Below are 24,148 nucleotides of genomic sequence, written 5' to 3'. Positions count from 1 at the left end.
GCCATTGTGTTTTCTGACCTCTCTCCTTTTTCCTCTGCCTCTAATTTCTCTCATGCCCAGTCCACAACACCTCTGTCAGCAAAGGCTGCCTTGCAACTCCATCAGATATTATGATCCACAGCTGTGGAGGCTCTTGGAGAATTGACCTGTCCCTTAACAGGTGTCATGGATGGAAATTTCTCTATGGCAATCTATTGCACTGTAGGTCTTTCATTATTATGGCATATACTGATTTTAACCAGTATTGGGCAAAAGACACAGTTGGTAATGTAAATTATTTTTCTTAGGTCCTATTACTGAGGAAAGTTCTCCAAACAAGATCAGTTTAAGGGTTAAGAGATAATACATATTTGAAATTCCATATAATTTGTTGTTTATTTTAACCCATAACACCAAAACTCAAAACCACGTTAAGATTCAGAGCCAAAACACAATTCTATGGCTTTTATAACAAAATCATATAATATAGATATGGAAATAAAAATAATAAAAATCTGATTTGTTTTATTTATATTTTTATTAGTTGTAAGTTTTTCCCCAATAAATGTAATAGCAATTCTTTTCAAACAAAAAAAAATTCTGATTTGATTATTATAAAATCCTCCTCTAATAAGTAAATCAACATTTCAATTTAATTTGATAATTTTTTTTATAAGCTCTATGCTGAGCAGTATTGTAATGGTTATATTCTACTTTGATAATCCACTTAATTGTAAATATATTTTCTTTCTTCTCCGTTCTAGTTTACCTAAAAGGAGAGAGGGTATAAAAAAACTGACCCTAAATATATTAATGGTTAAAAAAAAGTACTCTGGTGTCATATAGGGAGTGTTGAACTTCCAGGTAAGAAGAGCTGGGTTTTCATTTCATCGCTGACATTAGCTATGTGATCATAGGCAAGTCACTTAATTACTGTGCCCCTCAAATAAGTTCCTGGACCTTAGACATGAATTATTTTGATCTGTTGGTAGAGAACATTCTCATACCAAGAATTTCTCAGAAGTATGAAATCACAGAAGGTTTGTGAATTTTTGTGTTAATGGAAACATGAATAAATTCATCTCAATCATTTCTTCAACATTATTTCCATAGGCTAAATAATGGAAAAAGTACACTCATGTTTTATCATTTGGGATAAACATACAAATGACAGCATTCAAATGATCCTAATATAAAGAGAAACAAAATAATTCGACTGTCTAGTATATTACTTATTTGTTTGAAAGGATCCAAGATTTTTTTTTTTGGCATATGACAAGAAAGATGTTTAGTTTTAACAAATTATCCTGACAAATTTTTTTTGGAAGCATAGCATTCAGTCTATTGACAAATAAGACTTGAATGCACTAAAAATATACAATTACTTTGATTGCCTTAGATTACCATGGAAATGATGTAATTTATCTACTAACAACAATTAAAACTCCAAGCATTAGGAAAAATGTGACACTTCAAGGCATTTGGTCATGTAGTTTATGATGAAAGTTTCATTAGAAGGTTTAATGAGATAAAAGTGATCTCCAGGAAGCTTGTAACTATCCACACTCCCACTGGTTAGGTCCTTCCAGGCTACAAAATAAACAAAACAATATAGACTTTTAACAATACCCAAAAGGCATTTTTTTACTCCCATATATTATTATCCTAAGATCTCTCTGGACAGCCTGAGCGCTTTTCTGTATCCTTTCAATGTTAGGGGAATGCAATTCCTCAGGACAGTGGGTAGAATATGGGGCAAATTTATTTGAGAACATGCACAAGTGTCTGGACAGGAGCACATGGGCCACAATGACCTTAGTCATTGGAGGGAATATCCACATAATGAACTAATAGATCCATTGGAGCAAAAGATTTCTTCCCATAGGGCACGCTTCTGTGAGGTATCTGTTGTTCCTTATATCTTGTCTCTTCTTTTACTTGAAGGCCTATTGATACAATAAGTTTATTTTGCATGTATATTGGACCCTCTCCATTTAAACCGAACAAGATCTGGTTGACTTCTCTCCATGAACATGTAACATTTAGCTAAATACAAAAGAAGCCATTAAGAATAATACCTCATCTGGGGCAGTTAGGTGGTACAGTAGATGGAGCACCAACCCTGAATTCAGGAGGACCTGAGTTTAAATCTAGTTTCAGACCCTTAACACTTCTTAGCTATGTGACCCTAAGCAAGTCACTTAATCCCAATTACCTCATAAAAAAAAAAAAAAGAATACTCCACCTTCTGTTTCACTTGCTTTCTCTTCAGTCCCAGAAAAACATGTAATATCACAAGAAAGAGTCTTTGCTGGTTTGACAAAGCTGTGAATAGAAAAATACCATTTAATTTTCCCTAAATATTCAAGATTTCATAATCTCTTTGTTGTTATAGTAGTGATGAAGAAGTTACCTCCTTTCTTCTCCCCTGCTTCATTCCCCTCATCCTTGAAAAATTAAGCAATACCAATCATTCAATCAACATTTAGTACCTACTATGTGTCAGGCATTGTGCTAAGTACTTAATGAAAATGTTTTCACCGGGCAGAAGATGATTTTCTATTCATGATCTACTCAAGTAGTACTACTGTAAAGCATCCTAGTGACTGACTATGAATCCACCTTGGTCTTGGTTTTGAGCTGCTTCCATGAATCTAGAACTTCAGAAAGCCAATAGTCTTTGCATAAGGTATACAGTTGGAGGTCAAATGTAGAAATTCCACTGCAATGAGGTGATATACTTTTTTTTTTTTTTTTACTAGCCATTGCCACAGTGGTGTTTCCCTCACCACTTGCTTTCAACAGAGATCAATAGTAGTCCTGAATAAAAGTTATAAAAATTGGGTGGTGGGATTTCAGATTTAGGCTCAGTTATTTCACTGGCTATTTGAAGACCAGTAAATTCAATCCTTGATAAGCTTAATATATACAGTTGGGATACAGGTAGTAGATGCTATTGGGGATATAAGAAAAACATAAGGCTTAGTCCCTAGCCTCAAAGAGCTTACATTCTTCATTAGGGAGAGAAAAAAATATACCATTATATCAAACTAGGGGAAAATTTATACTATATCACTACAACTGTTAAATAAAATGTGTTGTATACACGTTACAAACTATAGGAAATCAGAATAGCAAAAGATCATTTGGGAGCTGACAGAGGAAGCTTCATGGACTAGATAGGGCTTCAGTTCACTTTGAAAAATAAAGATTTTCACAGAATAGATAAATGGTGAGATGCTACGAAACTATGAGGCAAGTGTGAGAACAAAACATAAAAAAGAGATAAAATCAGGCTCCTTCGCTATGAAGAATTTTTACCACTGGGAACCAGATTAAATGAACATACTTTGTTACATTTAATTTTAAATTTCTTTTTCTTGACAAATTTTGTTTTAATAAATCAAACAAAACTCCCAAATGGATTCCTCACACCAAATAATACCCATAGCCAGTTCAGTAAACTTACATATGAGTGACTACAATTGTTGTACAGGTAACCAAACCTATACTTTGGTTGCCTTCTTTTGCTAGAAGAATCATGAAGTGTAATTGATAGAAGCCCAACCTTGGGTAAGATGACTTTGGTTCAAGTCTGCCTCTGGAAAGTATCAGTGACATGACCTTACTAAGTCATTTAACCTCTCAGTGTATTCAAGGATTGTGAGTTATAGATCTACCAAGTTGAAATCATAGGTTTAAATGAACAGAAAGAAGCATTTGTGTATAATTTAAAGCACCTATTATGTGCCAGACACTGAGGAAGCAAATGAATCAATTCTTGCAATTGAGAAGCTTATATTGTCCGATTTTATTAGCTTTCTTCCTTTTCAAAATTGTTTTCATTTATATAGCTTTAATAATTACATTTATAAAGGAATGTGTGTATGTGTTGTTCTTTTGGCTCTTCTCTGTTCCACTTTGGAAGATGGAAGAAAATGAAGTAGCTACATGTTAGGGTAGTTCCAGAACATACTCTCTCTTGGATAATTGTTTGGAAATAGCAGAGGCTGCATAATGTAGCGGAAATAAGCAGTGAACTTAAAGTCAAAAGTTTGGTTTCTACTGACTTGGTGCTGCCTTTGGGAATGGTCCTTAAGCTCTTTGTCTCACTTTCCTAATTTGTAAAAGTGAGGAATTTGGAAGAGATGATTTTTAAGATTCCCTTTACCAATCAGAGTTTAAGAGAAGCAATTCTGGCTTTTTTGCTCTGTGATTCTTATTAGGTTCAGTTCTATTAAATAATGGCAGTGTGAGATCCTGGTGTCCAAAATGTTGGTCAACAGAAAACTGGCCCTCCTAAAGCCTCCATGAATACCTTACCTTTTTTTTTCAAAGCATAGTTGATAGTAATAAAGTTTCTTTCTCCCTTTCCCTTCTGCCCTCTCCCTTTCTCTTTCATTCTTCTTCTCCTCTCTCCCTTACTTTCCCCTTTCTCCCTCTTCCCCCCCTCTTTTACTTACACGAAATTTTGCAGAATATGAGCATCTGCTTTAAAAATAGGAAGAAATATTTCCAAAAGTTCTTTGTTTTCAAGAACCTCCTTGGGAGTGCCACCAGCATTCATGATAAACTGGAGAATTTGTTCTTCTGACATACTGAAGATACTTGGATGGCTCGAAATATTGTTTTTCTTAAAATATTAAATAAAGTTAGTATACTATGTCATTAACTTTATTTCAGAGCTCTAATTATCTATGGGAAAATAATTAAATTATTACATTCAGTATATAGACTTCTGTAACTACAGACTTTTAGCTCAGCAAGGATTGTTGCAGATCATTACAAGAATAATTGATCACAAATGACTGTTTTAGGATCATATCCTACTCCATCCTATCTCCTCCAGTAAATTGACTTCTCGATCATTTCTATACTAACATCATCCCTACCCAATGTAAAAACAAATTAACAAAAATAAGGGAGAGAATGGGATGGATGTGGATATCCACAGGACTCCATTGATAGCCATGTAATATAAAAAGATCCAAGGGAAAGACTTTAGGATTGTTTAATAGGTATATACTTCATAAAGCAATTGGAAGGGGAGATGGACAAGAACATAGGATGAAACAGAGAAGATAGGCTGACATTAATATCCAAGAATAAAGTATCAACATGGAAGAGATTATAGATCCATCAAAGTTTAAATATCATACTGATGTGGTGTAGCCATTGTCAGGAATGATGTGAACTCTAACTCTAACTGAATGATGTTACCATTGTCAACCTTAACCCAAGTACAAAGGGAGATTAAATTCCTGGGTCTGTATTGTTAGCAAAGACTAAGGCATACTCAGCTCACTAAATCAGATAAGGGATCTCTCTTCCCTGAGTAGGCTCACTAGATACATTCTTTCCCTTTGCATATTCATCAGGACAAAATGACCAAAATAACCTCATTATCCTGTATCACCATATCCTATTTCTTCTTGTCCCACCATGTACTTGCTGACATAGAAATAATGCACATGTGAGTATGTTCTAGACTAGGATTCTTCCTTACTCCTCCCTAACTCTCTATACTCTACTCTTACTTTCCTTGTTTCTCTTCCCTCTGAGCTTTAAATAACCCCCTTCACTCACAGCCTGCTACTTGATCATTTTGATTAGTCCAAGGCTTTTTATGAAAATGAAGGGCTCTTATAGGAATAAATGGACTTTTCCTTAAAATAGTCAGGAGCATATATTTAAAACCATCAGTAAGCATCATATGCAATGGGGAAAAACTGGAACCTTTCCCAGTAAGATCTGGAGTGAAGCAAGGTTGCCCACTATCACCATTATTATTCAATATCATATTAGAAACACTAGCCTCTGCAATAAGAGTCGAGAAAGATACTAAATGAATTACAGTAGGCAATGAAGAAACCAAGCTATCACTCTTTGCAAATGATATGATGGTATACCTAGAGAACCCCAGAGATTCTACTAAAAAGCTATTAGAAATAATTCATAATTTTAGCAAAGTAGCTGGATACAAAATAAATCCCCATAAATCCTCAGCATTTTTATACATCTCCAACAAAATCCAACAGCAAGAGATACAAAGAGAAATTCCATTCAGAATAATTGTTGATAGCATAAAATATTTGGGAATCTATCTACCAAAGGAAAGTCAGGAATTATATGAGCAAAATTACAAAAAAGTTTCCACACAAATAAAGTCAGACTTAAATGATTGGAAAAATATTAAGTGCTCTTGGATAAGCCGAGCGAATATAATAAAGATGACAATACTCCCTAAACTAATTTATTTATTTAGTGCTATACCAATCAGACTTCCAAGAAAATATTTTAATGATCTAGAAAAAATAACAACAAAATTCATATGGAACAACAAAAAGTCGAGAATCTCAAGGTAATTAATGAAAAAAAATCAAATGAAGGCAGCCTAGCTGTACCTGATCTAAAATTATATTATAAAGCAGCAGTCACCAAAACCATTTGGTATTGGCTAAGAAATAGATTAGCTGATCAGTGGAAAAGGTTAGATTCACAAGACAGAATAGTCAACTATAGCAATATAATATTTGACAAACCCAAAGATCCTATCTTTTGGGATAAGAATTCATTATTTGATAAAAACTGCTGGGATAACTGGAAATTAGTATGGCAGAAATTAGGCATGGACCCACACTTAACACCATATACCAAGATAAGATTAAAATGGGTCCATGACCTAGGCATAAAGAATGAGATTATAAATAAATTAGAGGAACATAGGATAGTTTATCTCTCAGACTTGTGGAGGAGAAAGAAATTTGTGACCAGAGATGAACTAGAGACCATTACTGATCACAAAATAGAAAATCTTGATTACATCAAATTAAAAAGCCTTTGTACAAACAAAACTAATGCAAACAAGATTAGAAGGGAAGCAACAAACTGGGAAAACATCTTCACAGTTAAAGGTTCTGATAAAGGCCTCATTTCCAAAATATATAGAGAACTGACTCTAATTTATAAGAAATCAAGCCATTCTCCAATTGATAAATGGTCAAAGGATGTGAACAGACAATTTTCAGAGGATGAAATTGAAACCATTACCACTCATATGAAAGAGTGTTCCAAATCATTATTGATCAGAGAAATGCAAATTAAGACAACTCTGAGATACCACTACACACCTGTCAGATTGGCTAAGATGACAGGAAAAAATAATGATGAATGTTGGAGGGGATGCGGGAAAACTGGGACACTGATGCATTGTTGGTGGAGTTGTGAATGAATCCAACCATTCTGGAGAGCAATCTGGAATTATGCCCCAAAAATTATCAAATTGTGCATACCCTTTGATCCAGCAGTGTTTCTATTGGGCTTATATCCCAAAGAAATACTAAAGAAGGGAAAGGGACCTGTATGTGCCAAAATGTTTGTGGCAGCCCTGTTTGTAGTAGCTAGAAACTGGAAATTGAATGGATGCCCATCAATTGGAGAATGGTATATGAATGTTATGGAATATTATTGTTCTGTAAGAAATGACCAGCAGGATGAATACAGAGAGGCTTGGCGAGACTTACATGAATTGATGCTAAGTGAAATGAGCAGAGCCAGGAGATCATTATACACTTCGACAATGATATTGTATGAGGATGTATTCTGATGGAAGTGGACTTCTTTGACAAAGAGACCTAACTGAGTTTCAATTGATAAATGATGGACAGAAGCAGCTACACCCAAAGAAAGAACACTGGGAAATGAATGTGAACTATCTGCATCTTTGTTTTTCTTCCTGGGTTATTTTTACCTTCTGAATCCAATTCTCCCTGTGCAATAAGAGAACTGTTCGGTTCTGCAAACATATATTGTATTTAGGATATACTGCAACATATCTAACATATATAGTACTGCTTGCCATCTAGGTGAGGGGGTGGAGGGAGGGAGGGGAAAAATCGGAACAGAAACGAGTGCAAGGGATAATGTTGTAAAAAAAAATACCCTGGCATAGATTCTGCCAATATAAAGTTATTATTAAATAAAATAAAAAAATAAAATAAAATAAATGTTAAAAAAAAAAAAAGAAAATAAAGGGCTCTTGTGACTATGACAAGACTTCATGTGAATTTTTCACATTCTGAACTGCTCTCCCAGAATTTGGTACTTTATCAGCACCACTACCACCACTCCTCTTCCCCTATCTCTGCCCCAACCTTCAATAAATAAATCACATTACTCACATGTGGAGGATTTGCACTTGACACAAAAAAATGTACTGGTTGTAACTTGTAATTTTCTTTTAAGTGTAGAGCAGTCATAAAGGCAATAGTTGTTCCCATGCTAAAATGTTGAAAAAAGAAAAATTAGCCAAATAATGATGATACATTCCAAGTCAACTTAGAACAAGCATACCTTTAATGTACCATAAATGTAATTCTTCCAATTTAGGAAAATAATAAGAAAAAACTAGGCTCATATTATTTCAATAGATTAAGCAAAGTATCTTGAATTTCATCAAAAGAGAGATTCTCAAAGTAGGAACTACGACAGGGAGATACAAATTAAGTCCTGGGGGGTTGCTCGAGGTATTTTGAAATTGAGTGGCTTGTCCAAAGTCACATTAGAGAGGAGGTGTGAACCTAGGAGTCTTCCTGAAGTAAACCCAGAAATCTACCCTTTATGCCATATTCACTGTCTCTACTGGTTACTTTTATAATGCAATTTTACTTTTTATTTAAAAAGGAAATCTGTGATGGTTGTGAAAAGCAGCACAGAAAGGAGTTATATTGCAATCAGTTTTAAGAATACTGATTTCTAGAGTTCTTAGAAAGCCGTTTAAATCTTTTTCTTCTCTAAGGATATGAAACAGCACATCATTGTCAGTGAATTTGGCTAATCCCTTATTCTCTTATTAAGCCTTGTATCCTGTTTTTTCCATATAGAAAATCAATAGACTAATACTTGGAGAACACTTTCAAGTCATTATGACAAAAGGATTGAATATACCTGATTTTGCATATTCATTAGGAAAATAGTAACAAAAGCACAGAATTTCAGTTGGAAGGGACTTTGGTGGCCATCTAGTCTGATCAACATGTGAAAGAAATTTTTGATCTAACATTTCCAACCAATGGTCAGCTCTATGAAAATGGGAACCAAAAAACTATCACTTTTGTCTGCAGCCTAGTTGCATGGCATAAAAAAGACCTCTTTGGTCCTCAGTTACCTTCTCTGTTAAAAAAAAAAATGAGGAGATTGGAGCAGATGGTCACTAAGGTCCCCTCTAGATTTATATCCTATGAAGACCTAGATGGATTCTAAGGCCCTGTCCCACTTGGTTTACTTACTTTACAGGATGTAAACCACTGCATTACTATTTGAGTTTTTGGAGGAATTTTCATTTGCTGAAGCCATTGCATGACTGACTAAGTAATGGTGCAGCATAATTGAGCATGGCATCACAGGACATGAGACAGATAAATGTGGATGGGAGTAAAAAGTTGAGTACAGTGAAAAGCATGGGGGCCAACTAAGAGAATGTAGAACAAAAAATAATATGAAGGTCTGTGAGAAAACATATTGTTTAAAAAAAAAGGGCTAGGACATGGGGGAAAATGGTCTCAACAAAATTTTCCCCCCAGAGATATCCCTGATTCCTTGTCCTACATATAGAGAGTACTGTCATCTACAAAATTAAGGCCAACAAGGAGATATACACAGAAAAAGAATTCAGTACAATGACTGCCTATTGAAATTGTGCATTGATCCTGAAGATCGTCCTGTGATACTAGCTCATAAACAAGAAAGTAGAAGCAAAAACATTTAATGGGAAGAGTGAGTCATTATGTGATTACTGGCACTGAAACCTTGCTTTCTGAATAAGTGGAAAGTAGAATGTGAAGATCAGAATATGTACTACACTGCAGAAAAACAGGTTAGTTGCTTCCTTATCCGACATCTTTGCAACTGTTTGTTAAGAAACTACATCTAAGACAAGGACAGGAAGACAGCAGTCTAGCATGAGATTTCCATTGCTATTCTTATGCAGGAGGGGTCTGACAGAGAAGGAGACAAGGGTCTTTTTAGGTGTGCAAAAGGGTTTGGGATTGCTAGGTAATTTTAAGTTTAGGGCTTTTTCAAACCCAGTTTCCCAAATCCATTTTTTCCTAGGGAGTTGGGAATATGGTTTTTACAATACTATTGATGGAATACATCCAGCATATAGCATGTTTGCTCCTCAGGGTAAGAAGTATCAACTGTATAATGTCCAGAATTAAGTAATGCTCTCTATAGATTTTCGATTTAAGATTCAGTTATAGAGTATGCATGTCAATACAGAGACATTAGGAATCTTAATGTCTCTGTATTGACATGCATACTCTATAACTGTAGGAAAATGACTTGAGCTGAAGGGGGACAAAGCATGGTGAAGATTATTTAGAAGGCTTTAAAAATGAGAAGGCCAGTGAGTGAATGTGGGGAGGACAATTCGAGAAGTTTCAAAGTTTGAAGAAGGAGAAAAAGACAAAGAGAAGGGGGGAAGGACTCAAGTAGAAAGACTTGGGAGAAAAAAAGAAAGACAAGGGGGAAAAAAGATAGCTGTTAAGAATAGGAAATGAAAATAAGTTGGTAAGACAAGATAAGAAACTGGTGAGAGAAGAGAAAGATAAGCGTGGTAATTAATATGCTAGAGATGAAAGATAACTCAAAAGTTGGTATATTCCCTCCCTCCAAAGTTTCTGGAACTATTCTTTACAGGAGCTACCAAAAAACCAATAAAATCTGAAGATCTCATCGTCGCAAGTATGGAGCACAGGGAGTTTACATTGGTCAGTAACAGATGTATAATGTTTATATTTCTGCTGATTCTAAATGATTTCTATATAAAGTGCAGACTTGTCTTCCCCCTATAAGTAAAGGTAAAGAGGTTTTGGGAACACTTGCATAGTCTTCAGGAGCAAGAATAGGAAAAATGAATCATTCTTTTAAAAAAATAAGATGAAATTCAATATAGAGATAAAGAAATAAAGAAGCTGAAAAAGCATAGAGGGGTTTTTATTTATGTAATGAGATTAGAGGATGAAACAATGACCCAGAGAGGATAAAGAGAACCCAAACAAAGATGAAATTCTTCCCAAAGAGAAGAAAATAAGAAGCCCTGAAGAGCAAGTAGCTAACTTGTCCACTAGTAAATGGTGACATTGTTTGATATCAGGTGAAAAATTTAACCAGTAAGAATACAAGGTAAAGAAACAATGGTGCTGACTAGTATTTTCCTGCTCAGGGAGTACTGAAACACATGTAGTCAGCTAAAAAATAATATGGAAGATTATTATCTTCTTGGGATACATATCCAAGCCAAGAACCATTAGACTGGAAAATCACTACATGTATCTATTTTATTTTACCTGGGCATAAATGTTATTGCCAAAAGAATTATTATTTTTTAAAATAGTGTCTTTTCCTCCAGTTACAAGTTAAAACACTTGGAAAAAGGATTCTAAAGAGCTTCAGTATGTAGAAAACTGAAAATCTAAGAAACATAAGCGGTCATTTCATCACTGTTGCTCATTTAAAGCAAGAGCTTTAGGTAAAAACATTTTATCTGGGATAGTAATTAGGATTTATCTTCCAGATGTCTGGATGAGGGGGCATTTTGGTATAATAGAAAGAGCATTGGTCCTATTCAGGGGGACCTAAGTTCCAAATTTCACCTGTAACATTATCTTTGTGACTTTGGGTAATTTATTTTACCTCCCTGTGCCTCTTTTGTAAATGAGGAGATGGCCCAGATGATCTCTGAGATTTTTTTTAGCTTTTTATCTATGATACTTCCAGGATACAGATAACACCATGCTTTTTTACTTCCATTGATCTTATAGTCCAAAACTCCTGATACTACAAAAAAACCTATGTTTCCCCCTATCCTTTCTCTGCCTCCCACCCTTTTTTTTACCTGTGACCAAAAAATGCAAAAGGAATATCCTGGAGTATTGGCAGCAAAGTATTAGAAATTTCAGCAACTATTTGATCCATGGTAGTTGCAAATGGTTCATTAGTTCGACTTTCTCTTCCAGGAAGCCTTATAGAGGAAACTGGAAATTGAGAGAGAGAGATCAATATATGTGCTAGTGTTAAATAACATATACTATTCTAATATAGATCCTCGCAATCCATTCATTCAACAACCATTTTAATATAGAATTATATGAAAACAATCTAAGTGGTAATAATTCTGCTCAGAAAATTTCATATATTTATCAATAAAATAATTGCAAATACATATGGTTATTGTGAGAACCAAATGGGATATGGTCTTTACTTTTGTTCTCTGTACTGGCTTACTCAGCCCAATTTGTCTCCACACTGATAGGGGTGTTTTCCACAAAGGATCAAAATAACAGTGTTTCCATCTCAAAGTTTCTCAGAGACCTATGGGTAAACCTATTATGAGAAGGGGTAAATACTGACACCACTCATCCCTGTAGCTCCTAATCCCCTACAAGTATGTTTCTTATTTACACAAAATAAGTTATCACATTACCATTAGACAATTAAATATAAAATATTTCCTTACCTATAAGGTAAAAATAAGAATAATTATAACATTGTGATTACTCAATAAAAACATTCAATAATAATCAAAACACTCATTCTACCCATGAACTTGGGCCACATCTTGTCTCTAATACATGCAGTGTGTGTGGAAGAGAATGGGAAAATGTTTGTAGAAACCTTGCAGAGAGGTACAAGACCAACAAAAGCGCATATATGAGCAGCTCGCAACTCTGGAATGGAGGCCTTTATATCCCTCTGGGGTCCCTTCAGAAATAATCCACTCTATACAAAGCTGTTTTTCTGATATTTGTTCCACTTGTGGTCTTCACTGTTCTGCTGCTAGGCAACTCTATTGCTCTTCTATTCTCAAAATGATGAATTAATAACAATGACAATGTGGCTTAGTTGAATGTCTAGATTTATGAAATTAATGGAGAAAATGTTAATAACACCGATAAAATTTTAATATATGATGTATTCACATCCCCCCCCTAAAGTTGGTTGTTAAATATGTCACACCAGACACTTGTTTAGAGGTCATCTTATCCAAGCCTCTCATTTTATAAGGTAAAGAAACTGGGGAGTTAGTTAAGTGAGGTGGGCAAGGCCATAGAGGTAGTAAATGAGAGAGGGAGTCACCAGTTTAGTCATGCATTCCTTCAACAAATAAATAGCTAGTACCTATTCTACAGAATGAACTGTTCAGTGTACAAAAATGAATAAGAGTTCTCTGCACACCTCTCCTCCAACACTGCTTCTTCCTGCTGGTGGCATTCAGGTGTATCAATTACATTACTTCTGAGCAAAGTAAGTCTCATCAATCATTCATTGGACATTAGAGAGGTTCAACGGAAAGAAATTGCTGGGCAGCTCGGCATAATTAAACACCAAGATCAAATGGCCAGAATTATCCTAGCATAGTACCTGAGGTCTACAAAGATGATCCGATACAAAGGTCCTGTTTAATGCATCTCGTTTATGCTGTATGAGGAGGTAAACATATTTGATGTTATATTTCCTAAGGATAGATTGTGGGAATAGATTGTTTCCCACTTTTTGCATCATTTTCTCTCGCAGGTGTGTCAAGAACAACTAGATTTGAAATTTAGGTTTTTAATTCCCTTCTCAAAAATTATTTTGTATTTATTCATTTTTCTTCTCTACAGGGCAGCCAGGTGGTGCTTGAATAGAATATTGATCTTGAAGTTAGAAGGAATCACCTTCCTGAGTTGAAATCTGGCCTCAGACACTTATTGATTGTATGATCCTAGGCAAGTCACTTCACCCTGTTTGCTTCAGTTTCCTCATTTATAAAATGAGTTGGAGAAGAAAATGGCAAAAGCAAGAAAACCCCAATTGAGGTCATGAATAGTTGGACTGATCGAATAAAATTCATCTCTATGTTATTTTTCCCAAGTAGAATGTAAGCTCTGGGAGGGGACAGGCTGTCTTCCTTTTGTATTTGTGGCCCTAAGGTTTAGCACAGTATTTTTTAAATAGTACATACTTAATCATTTAAAAAATTCATTCATTCACAATAAAATTTATGTTTTCTTATGTTGGTACATGCTGTCTTACTCTACATAAAATTGTTTTTGGAAGAAGGACTATTTGGTGTGGGTTTTTTTTTTGTCTATCTTAAATCCTAGCACAGTACTTGGAACATAATGAATACTTAATAAATACTTAGTAATTAACTGATATAATGTGTTGTTTGTTTCTGACACCCAAGTCAACAAAGCAATTCACTTTTATCTTTCACTATGATCAAGATGATGTCTGAAGACTATTTGTTCTTCCCTTTTCTGAAGAGGAGAAAAGCCATTTTCATAGTTTTCTGAATAAGGAGACTGTTCTTTACATACCCAACTGTTACTGTGCCCTGAGAGGAAGAAAAACATATTTTCATTGCCTTTTAAATTTCTGACACTACAGAGTTGTTTGCTTCTATCATGAGAGTCAGAACTTCCCTGTTTTTAGAAGCAGCTCTAGGAAGATCCTGTGGGAACATTTATCTTAACTTCAGAGTTTATTTGTGAAAAAAATGGTTTGTTTTCTCATGGCATTTTAAATGCTCTAAGGATGATGAGTCATTAAGCATTTAGAAGTTTATGAACTCTGTGAAGAGTGAAGTGAGCAGAACTAGAATAACTTATACAATGAAAATGATTTTAAAGAAAAAAATAATATTGAAAGATTTTGGAGTTCTGATTAGGGCACTGATACATTGCACATCCAGAAGGCAAATGGATCATACTATTCATTTCCAGCTGGAGAGATAGATTTAAAATCCAGATAGGGATCATTAGAGATGACCAATGTGAGAAATTATTTTGTTCTCTGTATATTTGTTTTGCTTATTTTTTTAAATGTACAAATGGGAGGGGCAGTCAGAGGGAAAGATAAAAAATGCATTTTATTTAATCTTAAAATTGAATTAATTAAAACATTTAAAAATGGGCCAATTTTAATACAATCTTGTTCAAAATAACATGCAGTTTTGTTTTGTTTGAATTTCATGGAAACCAGATATTTTTGTTGTGGTTTGCACAGCTTTTTACATGTATTATCTTATTTGATCTACTAAACAACCCTCTGACCACATTATCTCTATTTTATAAACGGAGAACTGAGTCTAAAAAAGTTTAAATGTCTTACCCAGGAATATATGACTACGAAGTATGTGTAGCAAGTATTCCTGATTCCAAGTCCAATGCTCTACTCACTGAACCACAAAATAGTCTCTATTACTATTTGTGGCTATTATTATTTATAAATCGTGGTGGTTATTTGGGCTGCTATGTTTCCTATGCATCTATTTATTTTGTTTAATGTATACTAATGGAGGAGGCAACTAGATGGCCCAGTGAATAGTGATGGCTCAGGAAGACTCAATGAGTTCAAATCCAGAACTTACTAGCTGTATGAACCTGGGTTAATCACTTACCTTGTTTGTCTCAATTTCCTCATCTGTAAAAATGAGCTACAGAAAGAAATGGCAAAATATCCACAGTATCTTTGACAAGAAAACCCCAAATGGGGTCAGAAAGAAATGGACACAATGGAAATGACTGAACAACAACAAAATACTAAAGGAAGAAGTCTAAACAATCAATGGAAGGATCTCCTAGCCATTGGAAAGTTAGAACATTTTCCTTGAGGAAAAGGTGATCTCTGTTTTTATATGCATGGTAATATGAGGTATAGTATAACTATACTAACTAGACGGTCAGGATGCATGACTTTTACTGAAGAGGAGAACACTACAGCTTTAGGAAAATGGGGCCCATTTCTCTTTGAGGAAAATACATAGCCTCTGACTTTTTGTGCCTTATTCCTAAAGAAGTGCTAAGAGGTGACACTGAGTTAAGAAAATGCCACTGAGTGGAGCAATGGCATTGATTTGTGATCTAATCTGCCAATGTAAGAGTTAGAACACTAATATAGTACTCTACATATAGTAGGCACTTAGTAAATATTTTATGACATTAACTGACTAGATTGGGACACTTTCTAACTCTTTTCTTGAGTCCTGCAAAGGAAAAGGAGGCCAGAAAACATGTCAACTCCTTCAAGGTGATATCTGGATTTCCCCCCTTTTTTACATCCCTAGTGCTAAGCATACTAGCACTAGGCTTTATAAGTACTTGTTGACTACCTATTTTATTAGTATAGAATCATTGCTATGAAAAGTTATTTAGAAAACTAGGTGGGGATGATTTCAGCTTTGCACAATCCCTTTGGTGGTATCCTAAGCATGAAAAGGTAAACTAAGCCCCAAAATGATAACACAAGATAGTTATAACATATATTGTCTGGCATGAGAATTACACCTTCATAAAGTTCCTTCACACATGCAATTTTATTTTATCATTCCAGAGAAGTTTGGGACTCTGAGGCTGAGCCACATATTTCTAGCCACAAATGTAGAAATATGGATATAAACCACAAGGCTAAATTACTTTAACAGTCTCCCAATTAGACAACATCAGGGCCGGAATGAGAACCTGGGTCTCCTGACAGTCATTCTTTGCATCCCTCCTCCTAAAATTTACTGTTATTAAACAATCTTTAGGCACCTGTATTTATTCAAGGCTGCCTGTGTGTGTCTTCATGCTACAAAGGGAGGTTTTTGGAGATGAATGATGATTTTTCTATTTCTTTCCCTTCTCATCTTGGTTATGATTTGTCTCAGGATCCCAAATGCAAAAGGAATGTCAAGGAGTTAGTCTAGATCTTTGCCTCCTGCCAAAAACCTTTATATCACTTATAACTTTCCCCCCTAATCTGAAAGACTATCAAAGATTACACTAAAACAAAATTACCTTGGTGATGTGTATAGATTCCAATAAATTTTATTGTTAAGAAGTTATTCCTAATCTCTAATCAAAATCTTCCTTTATAAATTTGTACAATGAATACACTCCTTAATCATTAATAGTGTTTTTAAACCTTAGCACATCATTAATTGGTAATTAGTCTTTCCACCTGAAAACTCTCTCACCTTTTTCATCCATCCTTTACTTCAGCTGTCAGTCTGATTTTCCTAAAGCAAAGTGACTATGTCCCTTTCCTACTTGATAAACTCTAATAACTCCCTATTTCATCTAGGATAGGTCAGTTAGTCAAATATAAATATTGCTTGTCATTTCAGTCTTTCATAATTTGGCTCCAACCTCCCTTTCTAGCCTCATCGAATATCTTCCTCTCTGATCAATCCATAGTCCAGTCAAACTAGTCTTGTCATTCTTCTTACATTAGAAACACCTTTCTATCTCTGTGACTTTGCTCAGTTTGATCCCCCTTCATTTATAGTCATACAGAGTGAGTTTCACTCTGGGAATCTAATTTTCTTAAAAACCTGATACTCTATCACCTCCTACAAGAAGCCTTTCCAGATTCCCCTGGACAGTAGGGTCTATTCCCCATCCATCACTTCTACCTCTTTTATCTTGTATTATTTATTTTTCTCATTGATCAGCCATAAATACATATGTACACACACATACATGCATGTATTTGCGTATACATACATAAAGGTGAATCAATGTACATTTCTGCCATATTTATATATGTATGTATGTATGTATGTATGTATACTGGTAGCATAACTCCAGCAAAACACTTAACCTCTCACCATCCTTAGAAAGTTCCTCATTGGAAGCTCCCTTACACTTATGAAATCAAATATACAGAAAACACATGCAAGTGTCTATTATATTTATAGAACATAAGCTCCTTGAGGGCAGGGATGGTTTAGTTTTTGTTGTTGTATTGCTAGTACTTAGCCCAGTGGGTTTATAAATACATATGTTTGTAGAGCATAGGGGATGTTTAGGGAGGATGAACATTTCTGGTAAAAGGGTTTGCTATGATCCTTTGAGGGAGTACACATCTACCTTTGATGTCTATCTGAATGGGATAAAGTGAACAAAGACCTCTCATAAGACTATGGCTTTGAACCATGCCCTCATTGCGACTTGAGATTCTTCAGTATCAAATTGAGCTATAATTAAAAACCTGCAGGTGTTTGATTATCTTGGATGAACATTTCCCCTCCTTTTCCTCCACTTCTTAATCAGTATTTAAGAACTTAATGGGTAAAGAGTTTGTTATTTACTAGTACTCTTGTTTCTGGGACAGATTTCCACATTTAGGGTATAAGCCTGTACTCCCCCAGACAATGAGAGAAAAGTGGGGGGCTGCTTCTGCATTTAAGATCTCTATAATCTTGTGTTTTGCAATTTGTGCTTTGCACTCCTCTACTAATACTTTGTCTGTTGAGAGTTGCCCTTCCTGATTGCAATAAATCCTTTGTTGTTGTTTTTTACCTTGAGAGTCTTCGATTTTAATTTGGGTAAGGCTCACTGTCTTACCTATATGTATCATTCAATTTTCACCTGTAGCTCCAAGAAATTAAAGTATACACAGGGCAGCTCGGTGGTGCAGTGCATAGAGCATTATCCCTGAGGTCAGGAGGACCTGAGTTCAAATCTAGCCTCAGACACTTAACACTTCCTAGCTGTGTGACCCTGGGCAAGTCACTTAACCCTGATTGCCTCATGGGGGAAAAAAAAGAAAGAAATTAAAGTATACACAATGGCTACACCCCAGTAAACTGGGTGAGAACTAAAGCAGAGGGAAGGTAGTTGAGTCGATCCCAAGCATGTGGAGATTTTCCTTGGAGGAATGGGCAAATGAGAACAATTTGTTCTACCTGCCATGGAGGTGTCTAAGTAGAATCTAATTGATCATATTAGAATTTAATCAACCACAGGAGATGCCAAAGTCATCCATTGATCTTGCCAATTGCCTTCACTTTTGTTCTGCCACTGGACTTCAATTACTCAGGAAAACAGAGGCTCATGATTTTATGCAGTCCTGCCTTATTTAAATCTGATTTACTCCCAAGTCAAGATATTACCTGTGATGTCCTTGATCCTCTTTGAAAACTAAGAATAAACAATATGTGTATGTATATGTGTATACACATGTACACATATATATGCATATTTATAAATATATGTATTTTATGTTTATATATGTGTGTGTTCTTATCATTTAAGTGATGGGATATTTCTCATTGCTAAGGAGCACAGACAATAATGGAAGATAATGGAAAGTGATAATAGGAATCACAAGTTTACTAAAAATTTATTTGTTTCTATATGTCTTAGTGTTTAAATAAATAATTTCAATCACATTTTTCAATCATTCAGATTTGAAGACTTAGTAAAGAAAGGAAGAAAAAATCAATTTTTTTTAAATCACCTAATTTTTATTAGATGTATCTTCCTTCATGAAGGAAGAAAAAAATTAATAAAGAAAATTCCACAACTGACTAGAAAACAACAAAACAGTTCTTTCTACTCTCATTGTCACATTTTAATGAAAAGAGAGCTCAATTGTCCACCCTCTCCTTCTCTAATGTTCATCTGTAATCCTGGAAGTATTGCAGTTGGACTGAGACCTATCCAGAAAAACTGGCCATGACTTGCATCTCAATTCACTCAAGGGCATTTACTGATTGGGGGCCTCTAAAGGGATCTTGTGTTTTCTCCGTGCTAATGATTTCATCTCCTGCTAGTTGATTTGCTTTCCTCTATAAAGCTTTTAGAAAGTACTTAGTGCTACATCTCTCCTTTCAAAGAGGTTCTTTTGAATGTGAGACATTTTTTTTTGCTCTGATATAATTTGATAATGTTGAGAACATCAACTATTTCAACTGATAATACTTCAGAAAATGAATTTTTAAAACCCCAATTTGTCCTTCCTGAATATGTGTGCATATATAGACACAGATCTTGGATTGTCTCTGTTATCTTGATTGAGAGGTGCTTTGGGATGATAGGTCCTAGATATATATACTTTTTGAAAAAGACTTCTATAAACACCTATGATCCTCCAATTCCCCTTTGATCATTAGATTCATGGGGGACCAGAGTGGGATTGGAGGGAAGGTGGAAAGAGAGACATTCACAAGATGAAGAAGAGCAGGCTGGACAAGTGCTAAAGACACATTTGCCTACTTCACAATTTTATACAAGGTTGGATCTCAGAGAAAACCTCTTTTCAGCTTTTTCTTCCAGGAAAGCAGATAGATGATTTTTTAAATTGAGTATTTTGTTTTTCCCCAATTACAATGTAAAAGCAAATTTCAACATTCATTTTAAAAACTGAGTTCCAAATTCTCTCCCTCTCTCTCCAGCCCTCTTATTAAGAGGGCAGATAATTTGATAAAGATTATATATGTATAAGTCACACAAAATATATTTCCTCATTAGTCATGTAAAAAAAAACATAAACCAAAATAAAACTCTAAGAAATATAAAGAAAGTAAAAAACAAAGGTTGCTTCAACCTGTATTTAGACTCGATCAGTTCTTTCTCTGGGGATAGATAGCATTTCTCTCTCTTTTTTTGGAATTGAAGTTGTTTTTATTTAAAGTCTGGGTGGACATTTTGCATCTTTCATTAGCTTATATTTTGTTTTTCATCTCACTTGATGTCAATGCTTGGTAAGCAAATTATTGGACACATTTATTACATTTCCATGATCTCATCTAACATGATTTTAATATATGCATAAGAGATACGTTGAGGAGAGCCTTCCAGGCCATATTTTGTTTTATTGAGTCAAATGCCTTTAACAATTAATAAACTAAATACAAAAAGAGATCTTTGTTCTCTTTGTCAGTTTAATGTCCATAAAGATAGTCTATTTTTAAAATCCTCTATGAAATTATGCATATTGTTTTTTCATTTTTTCATGTTTTCATCAGATGAATAAGCATTTTCATCCTAAATCCTTCAGAGTTGTCTTGAATTATTGTTTTGCTGAGAATAGCAAAGTTATCCACACTTGATCATCTTACAATATTGCGAATTCTGTCTACAATAATCTCTTAATTCTTTTTATTTCACTTTGTATTAATAATGTAAGTCTTTCCAGGTTTTTCTGAGAGCATCTAACTTATCATTTCTTACATCACAATAGTATTCCTTCACAATCATATACCAGAACGATTCAGCCATTCCTCTACTGATGGGCATCCCTTCAGTGTCCAATTCTCTACCACCAGAAAAAAAGTGCTATAAATATTTAGGCATAGTTCCAAATTGCTCTACATAATGGTTGAGTCAGTGCACAATTTTCCCAACAGTACTTTAGTGTTTCCATTTTCCCACATTTTTTCTAACATTTGTCATTCTTCTCTTTTACCTTATTAGCTAATCTAAGAGATATGAGATGGTACCTGAAAATTAGCTTTATATTTTTTTGATCATTTGTCAATTGAGGAATGAATCTTATTTTTCATAAATTTGACTCATTTCTCTATATATTTGAGAAATGAGACCTTTAACAGAGAAAGTTGCTTCATATTTTTTTCATAGTTATTTCCCTTCAAAACATTTATCCCATTTATTCTATTTTCTCCTTCCTTTCACTTTATCCCTCCTCAAAAGGGTTTTGCTTCTATTACTCCCCCAATCCACCCTCTCTTCTATGAGCAATGTCACTTCTTGTCTTATTTCCTTCCCTTCCTATTTTCCTGTAAGTTAAGATAGATTTCTACTCCCAACTGAGTGTGTATTTTTTCCCTCTCTGAGCAAATTCCATCTTTTTTATGTACTATAAAAACTCTTCCTTTCCTCTTTTATGTGAGATAATCTACCCCATTCCACCACTTCCTTTCCCTTTCTCCACTATATTACTTTCTCACTCCTTAATTTAAATTTTTAAAAAAAGACCATCCCTTCTGGCCTAATAATGAGAAACTTCTTATGAGTTACATGTCACTTTTCTATATAGGAATATAAACAGTTCAATCTTATTAAATCCCTTAAGATTTCATTTTCCTATTTATATTTTTATGCTTCTCTTGAGTCTTGTATTTAAAAGTCAACTTTTCTATTCAGCTTTGGTCTTTTTTTATCAGGAATGCATGAAAAATTTCTGTTTCTTTGAATGCCCATTTTCTTCCTGAAAGATTATATTCAGTTTTGCTAAGTAAGTGATTCTTGTCCTCTGGAATATCATATTCCAAGCCTTCTGCTCCTTTAATATAGAAGCTGTTAAATCTTGTGCTGTATTGACTGTGGCTCCCTGATACTTGAATTTTTTCTTTTTGGCTACTTTCAATATTTTTTCCTTGACCTGGGAGCTCTGAAATTTGGCTAGTTTTTTGGCTAGGAGTTTTTGTTTTAGGATCTCTTTTAGAAGATAATTTATAGATTCTTTCAATTTCTATTTTATTTTCTGGTTCTAAAATATTAGGGCAGTTTTCCTCAATAATTTCTTGAAAAATGATATCTAGGCTCTTTTTTTTTCTTTCATCATGGCTTTCAGGTAGTCCAGTGATTTTTAAATTATCTTTCCCAGATCTATTTTCCAGGTCACTTCTTGTTCCCATGAAATATTTCACATTATTTTCTATTTTTTTTCATTATTTTGATTTTGTCTGATTGTTTCTTGCTTGATATCTCAAAGAGTCATTAGTTTCCACTTGCTCAATTCTAATTTTTAAGGAATTATCTTCTTCAGTGAGTTTTTGTACCTCCTTTTCCATTTGGCTAATTGTACTTTTAAAGAAGTTCTTTTTTATACCTCTTTTTCCATTTGACCAATTCTGCTTTTTAAGGAGTTCTCTACAATGAATTTTTTACATATTTTTTCCCATTTAGTCAAATCTGTTTTTCAAGGTATTTTTCTCCTCACTGGATTTTTTTTTGTACCTCTTTTTCTATTTGGTCTAGTCTGTTTTTTAAGGTGTTATTTTCTATCGTATTTTTTGTGTACCTCCTTTACCAAGCCGTTGACTCTTTTTCATGGCGTGTGTATGTGTAGTGTGTACATGTATACATGACTCTCATTTCTCTTCCCAAATTTTTCCTCTGTCTCTCTTACTTGATTTTTAAAATCCTTTTTGAGCTCTTCCACAGTCTGAGACCAATTCACATTTTTCTTTGAGGCTTTGAATGTAGGAGTTTTGATTTTGCTTTTTTTGGAATGTGTTTTTGATCTTCCTTGCCACTATAGTATCTCTCTATAGTTAGATTTTTTTCCTGTTGCTTGCTCATTTTCCAGCCTCATTTCTTGTCTTTTGGGAATTTGTTTCTAAAACATTTCTTGTCTTAGGAATTTATTTCTAACATAGAGAGTGTACTCTCCCAACATTCAGGGGTTTTGTGCAGCTTGTTTCAGAGAAACTTCTAGGGACCTGTAAATTTTCAGTTTTTCCAAGATGGTATGATCTAAATAGAGTTGTGTTTACTACTTTCCTGGTCTGTACTCTGGTTTTTGAGTGAATAGAAGCATTCTTTTCTGCCCCTGGAACTGTGAGAAGTATTTCTGCTTCCCTATGGCCATAAGCTCTGGTATGCTAGTGCCCCTTCTTGCTCTGGACTGAGACCTAGATCCAAGTTTGGTCAAAGCAAAGAGACCCCTGTAATGTCTATTCAACTCCCTTACTAGCTGTGAGCTGAGAGCTCCAGAAGCAACTGCTGGCACTGTTGATTCAGTTGTTCCAAGATCTGGCTCTGGTTTGCTGGGGTCTATTCCTGGTTCACTGGGGCCTAGTATACACTGGTATAGCCTGGCTGGATTGTACTCCATTCTCACCCCAGAGTCTCCTACCAAACTTGTAAAGTCTTTGGAGGAGTTTGGGGGAGAGCTCAGGCTAGTCCCTGCTTTTTCCCTGCCATTTTAACTCTATTCCAAATAGATGATTTTTTAAAAAATTATTTTTGAAGCCTGAAACTAAATCTACTTGATTTTTATTCTACTTCCTTCCCTTGAGGGCCAGAATTTCAAAATTTCTTGGTCTCTGATCTTTGAGTGAAAGAATTGTTTTGATTAAATAAAACAAAATTTAAATATAGAAAAAATGCTCCCTATACTTCTCTCCTTCTTACTCTCTTAGACCTTTTGCAGTCTGGCTTCTGCCTCTCCACATTGCTGAAACAGCACTTCAATATGTTATCATCTGTCTCATTACCAGGTCCTATAGCTTTTGGTCAGGTTTCATCTTCTCTGACCCTTGTACAGCATTGGATTGTTCACTTGCACATCTGAGCTGCATTTGGACTCTCTTTTGCCCTGATTGCTATTCATGTGAACTAAAGCCATTTCCCTTATCTGTTAAATGGTTCAACTAAGATATCTAAAGCCG

At 34.8% G+C, this 24,148-nt stretch overlaps 1 protein-coding gene across 1 annotated transcript in view; it reads right to left on the bottom strand.

The window, feature by feature from the left end:
• Positions 1 to 539: 539 nt before the first annotated feature.
• OLAH (oleoyl-ACP hydrolase) overlaps positions 540 to 24,148 on the bottom strand; it is a 57,039-nt gene continuing 33,430 nt past the window's right edge. Inside the window, exons 4-8 of the mRNA XM_052001648.1 lie at positions 11,876 to 12,014; positions 8,160 to 8,259; positions 4,443 to 4,612; positions 2,225 to 2,304; positions 540 to 1,569 (exon numbers count right to left, since the gene is read on the bottom strand). Of these exons, the coding sequence (XP_051857608.1) occupies positions 1,433 to 1,569; positions 2,225 to 2,304; positions 4,443 to 4,612; positions 8,160 to 8,259; positions 11,876 to 12,014 (626 nt within the window). The 3' untranslated portion in view covers positions 540 to 1,432. The remainder of the gene's footprint in view (positions 1,570 to 2,224; positions 2,305 to 4,442; positions 4,613 to 8,159; positions 8,260 to 11,875; positions 12,015 to 24,148) is intronic.

Source organism: Antechinus flavipes, chromosome 5 (assembly GCF_016432865.1).
Source record: "Antechinus flavipes isolate AdamAnt ecotype Samford, QLD, Australia chromosome 5, AdamAnt_v2, whole genome shotgun sequence".
Lineage (NCBI taxonomy): Eukaryota > Metazoa > Chordata > Mammalia > Dasyuromorphia > Dasyuridae > Antechinus > Antechinus flavipes.
The sequence above is the reverse complement of the archived record's forward strand: the minus strand, read 5'-3'. Positions and strand labels throughout refer to the sequence as shown.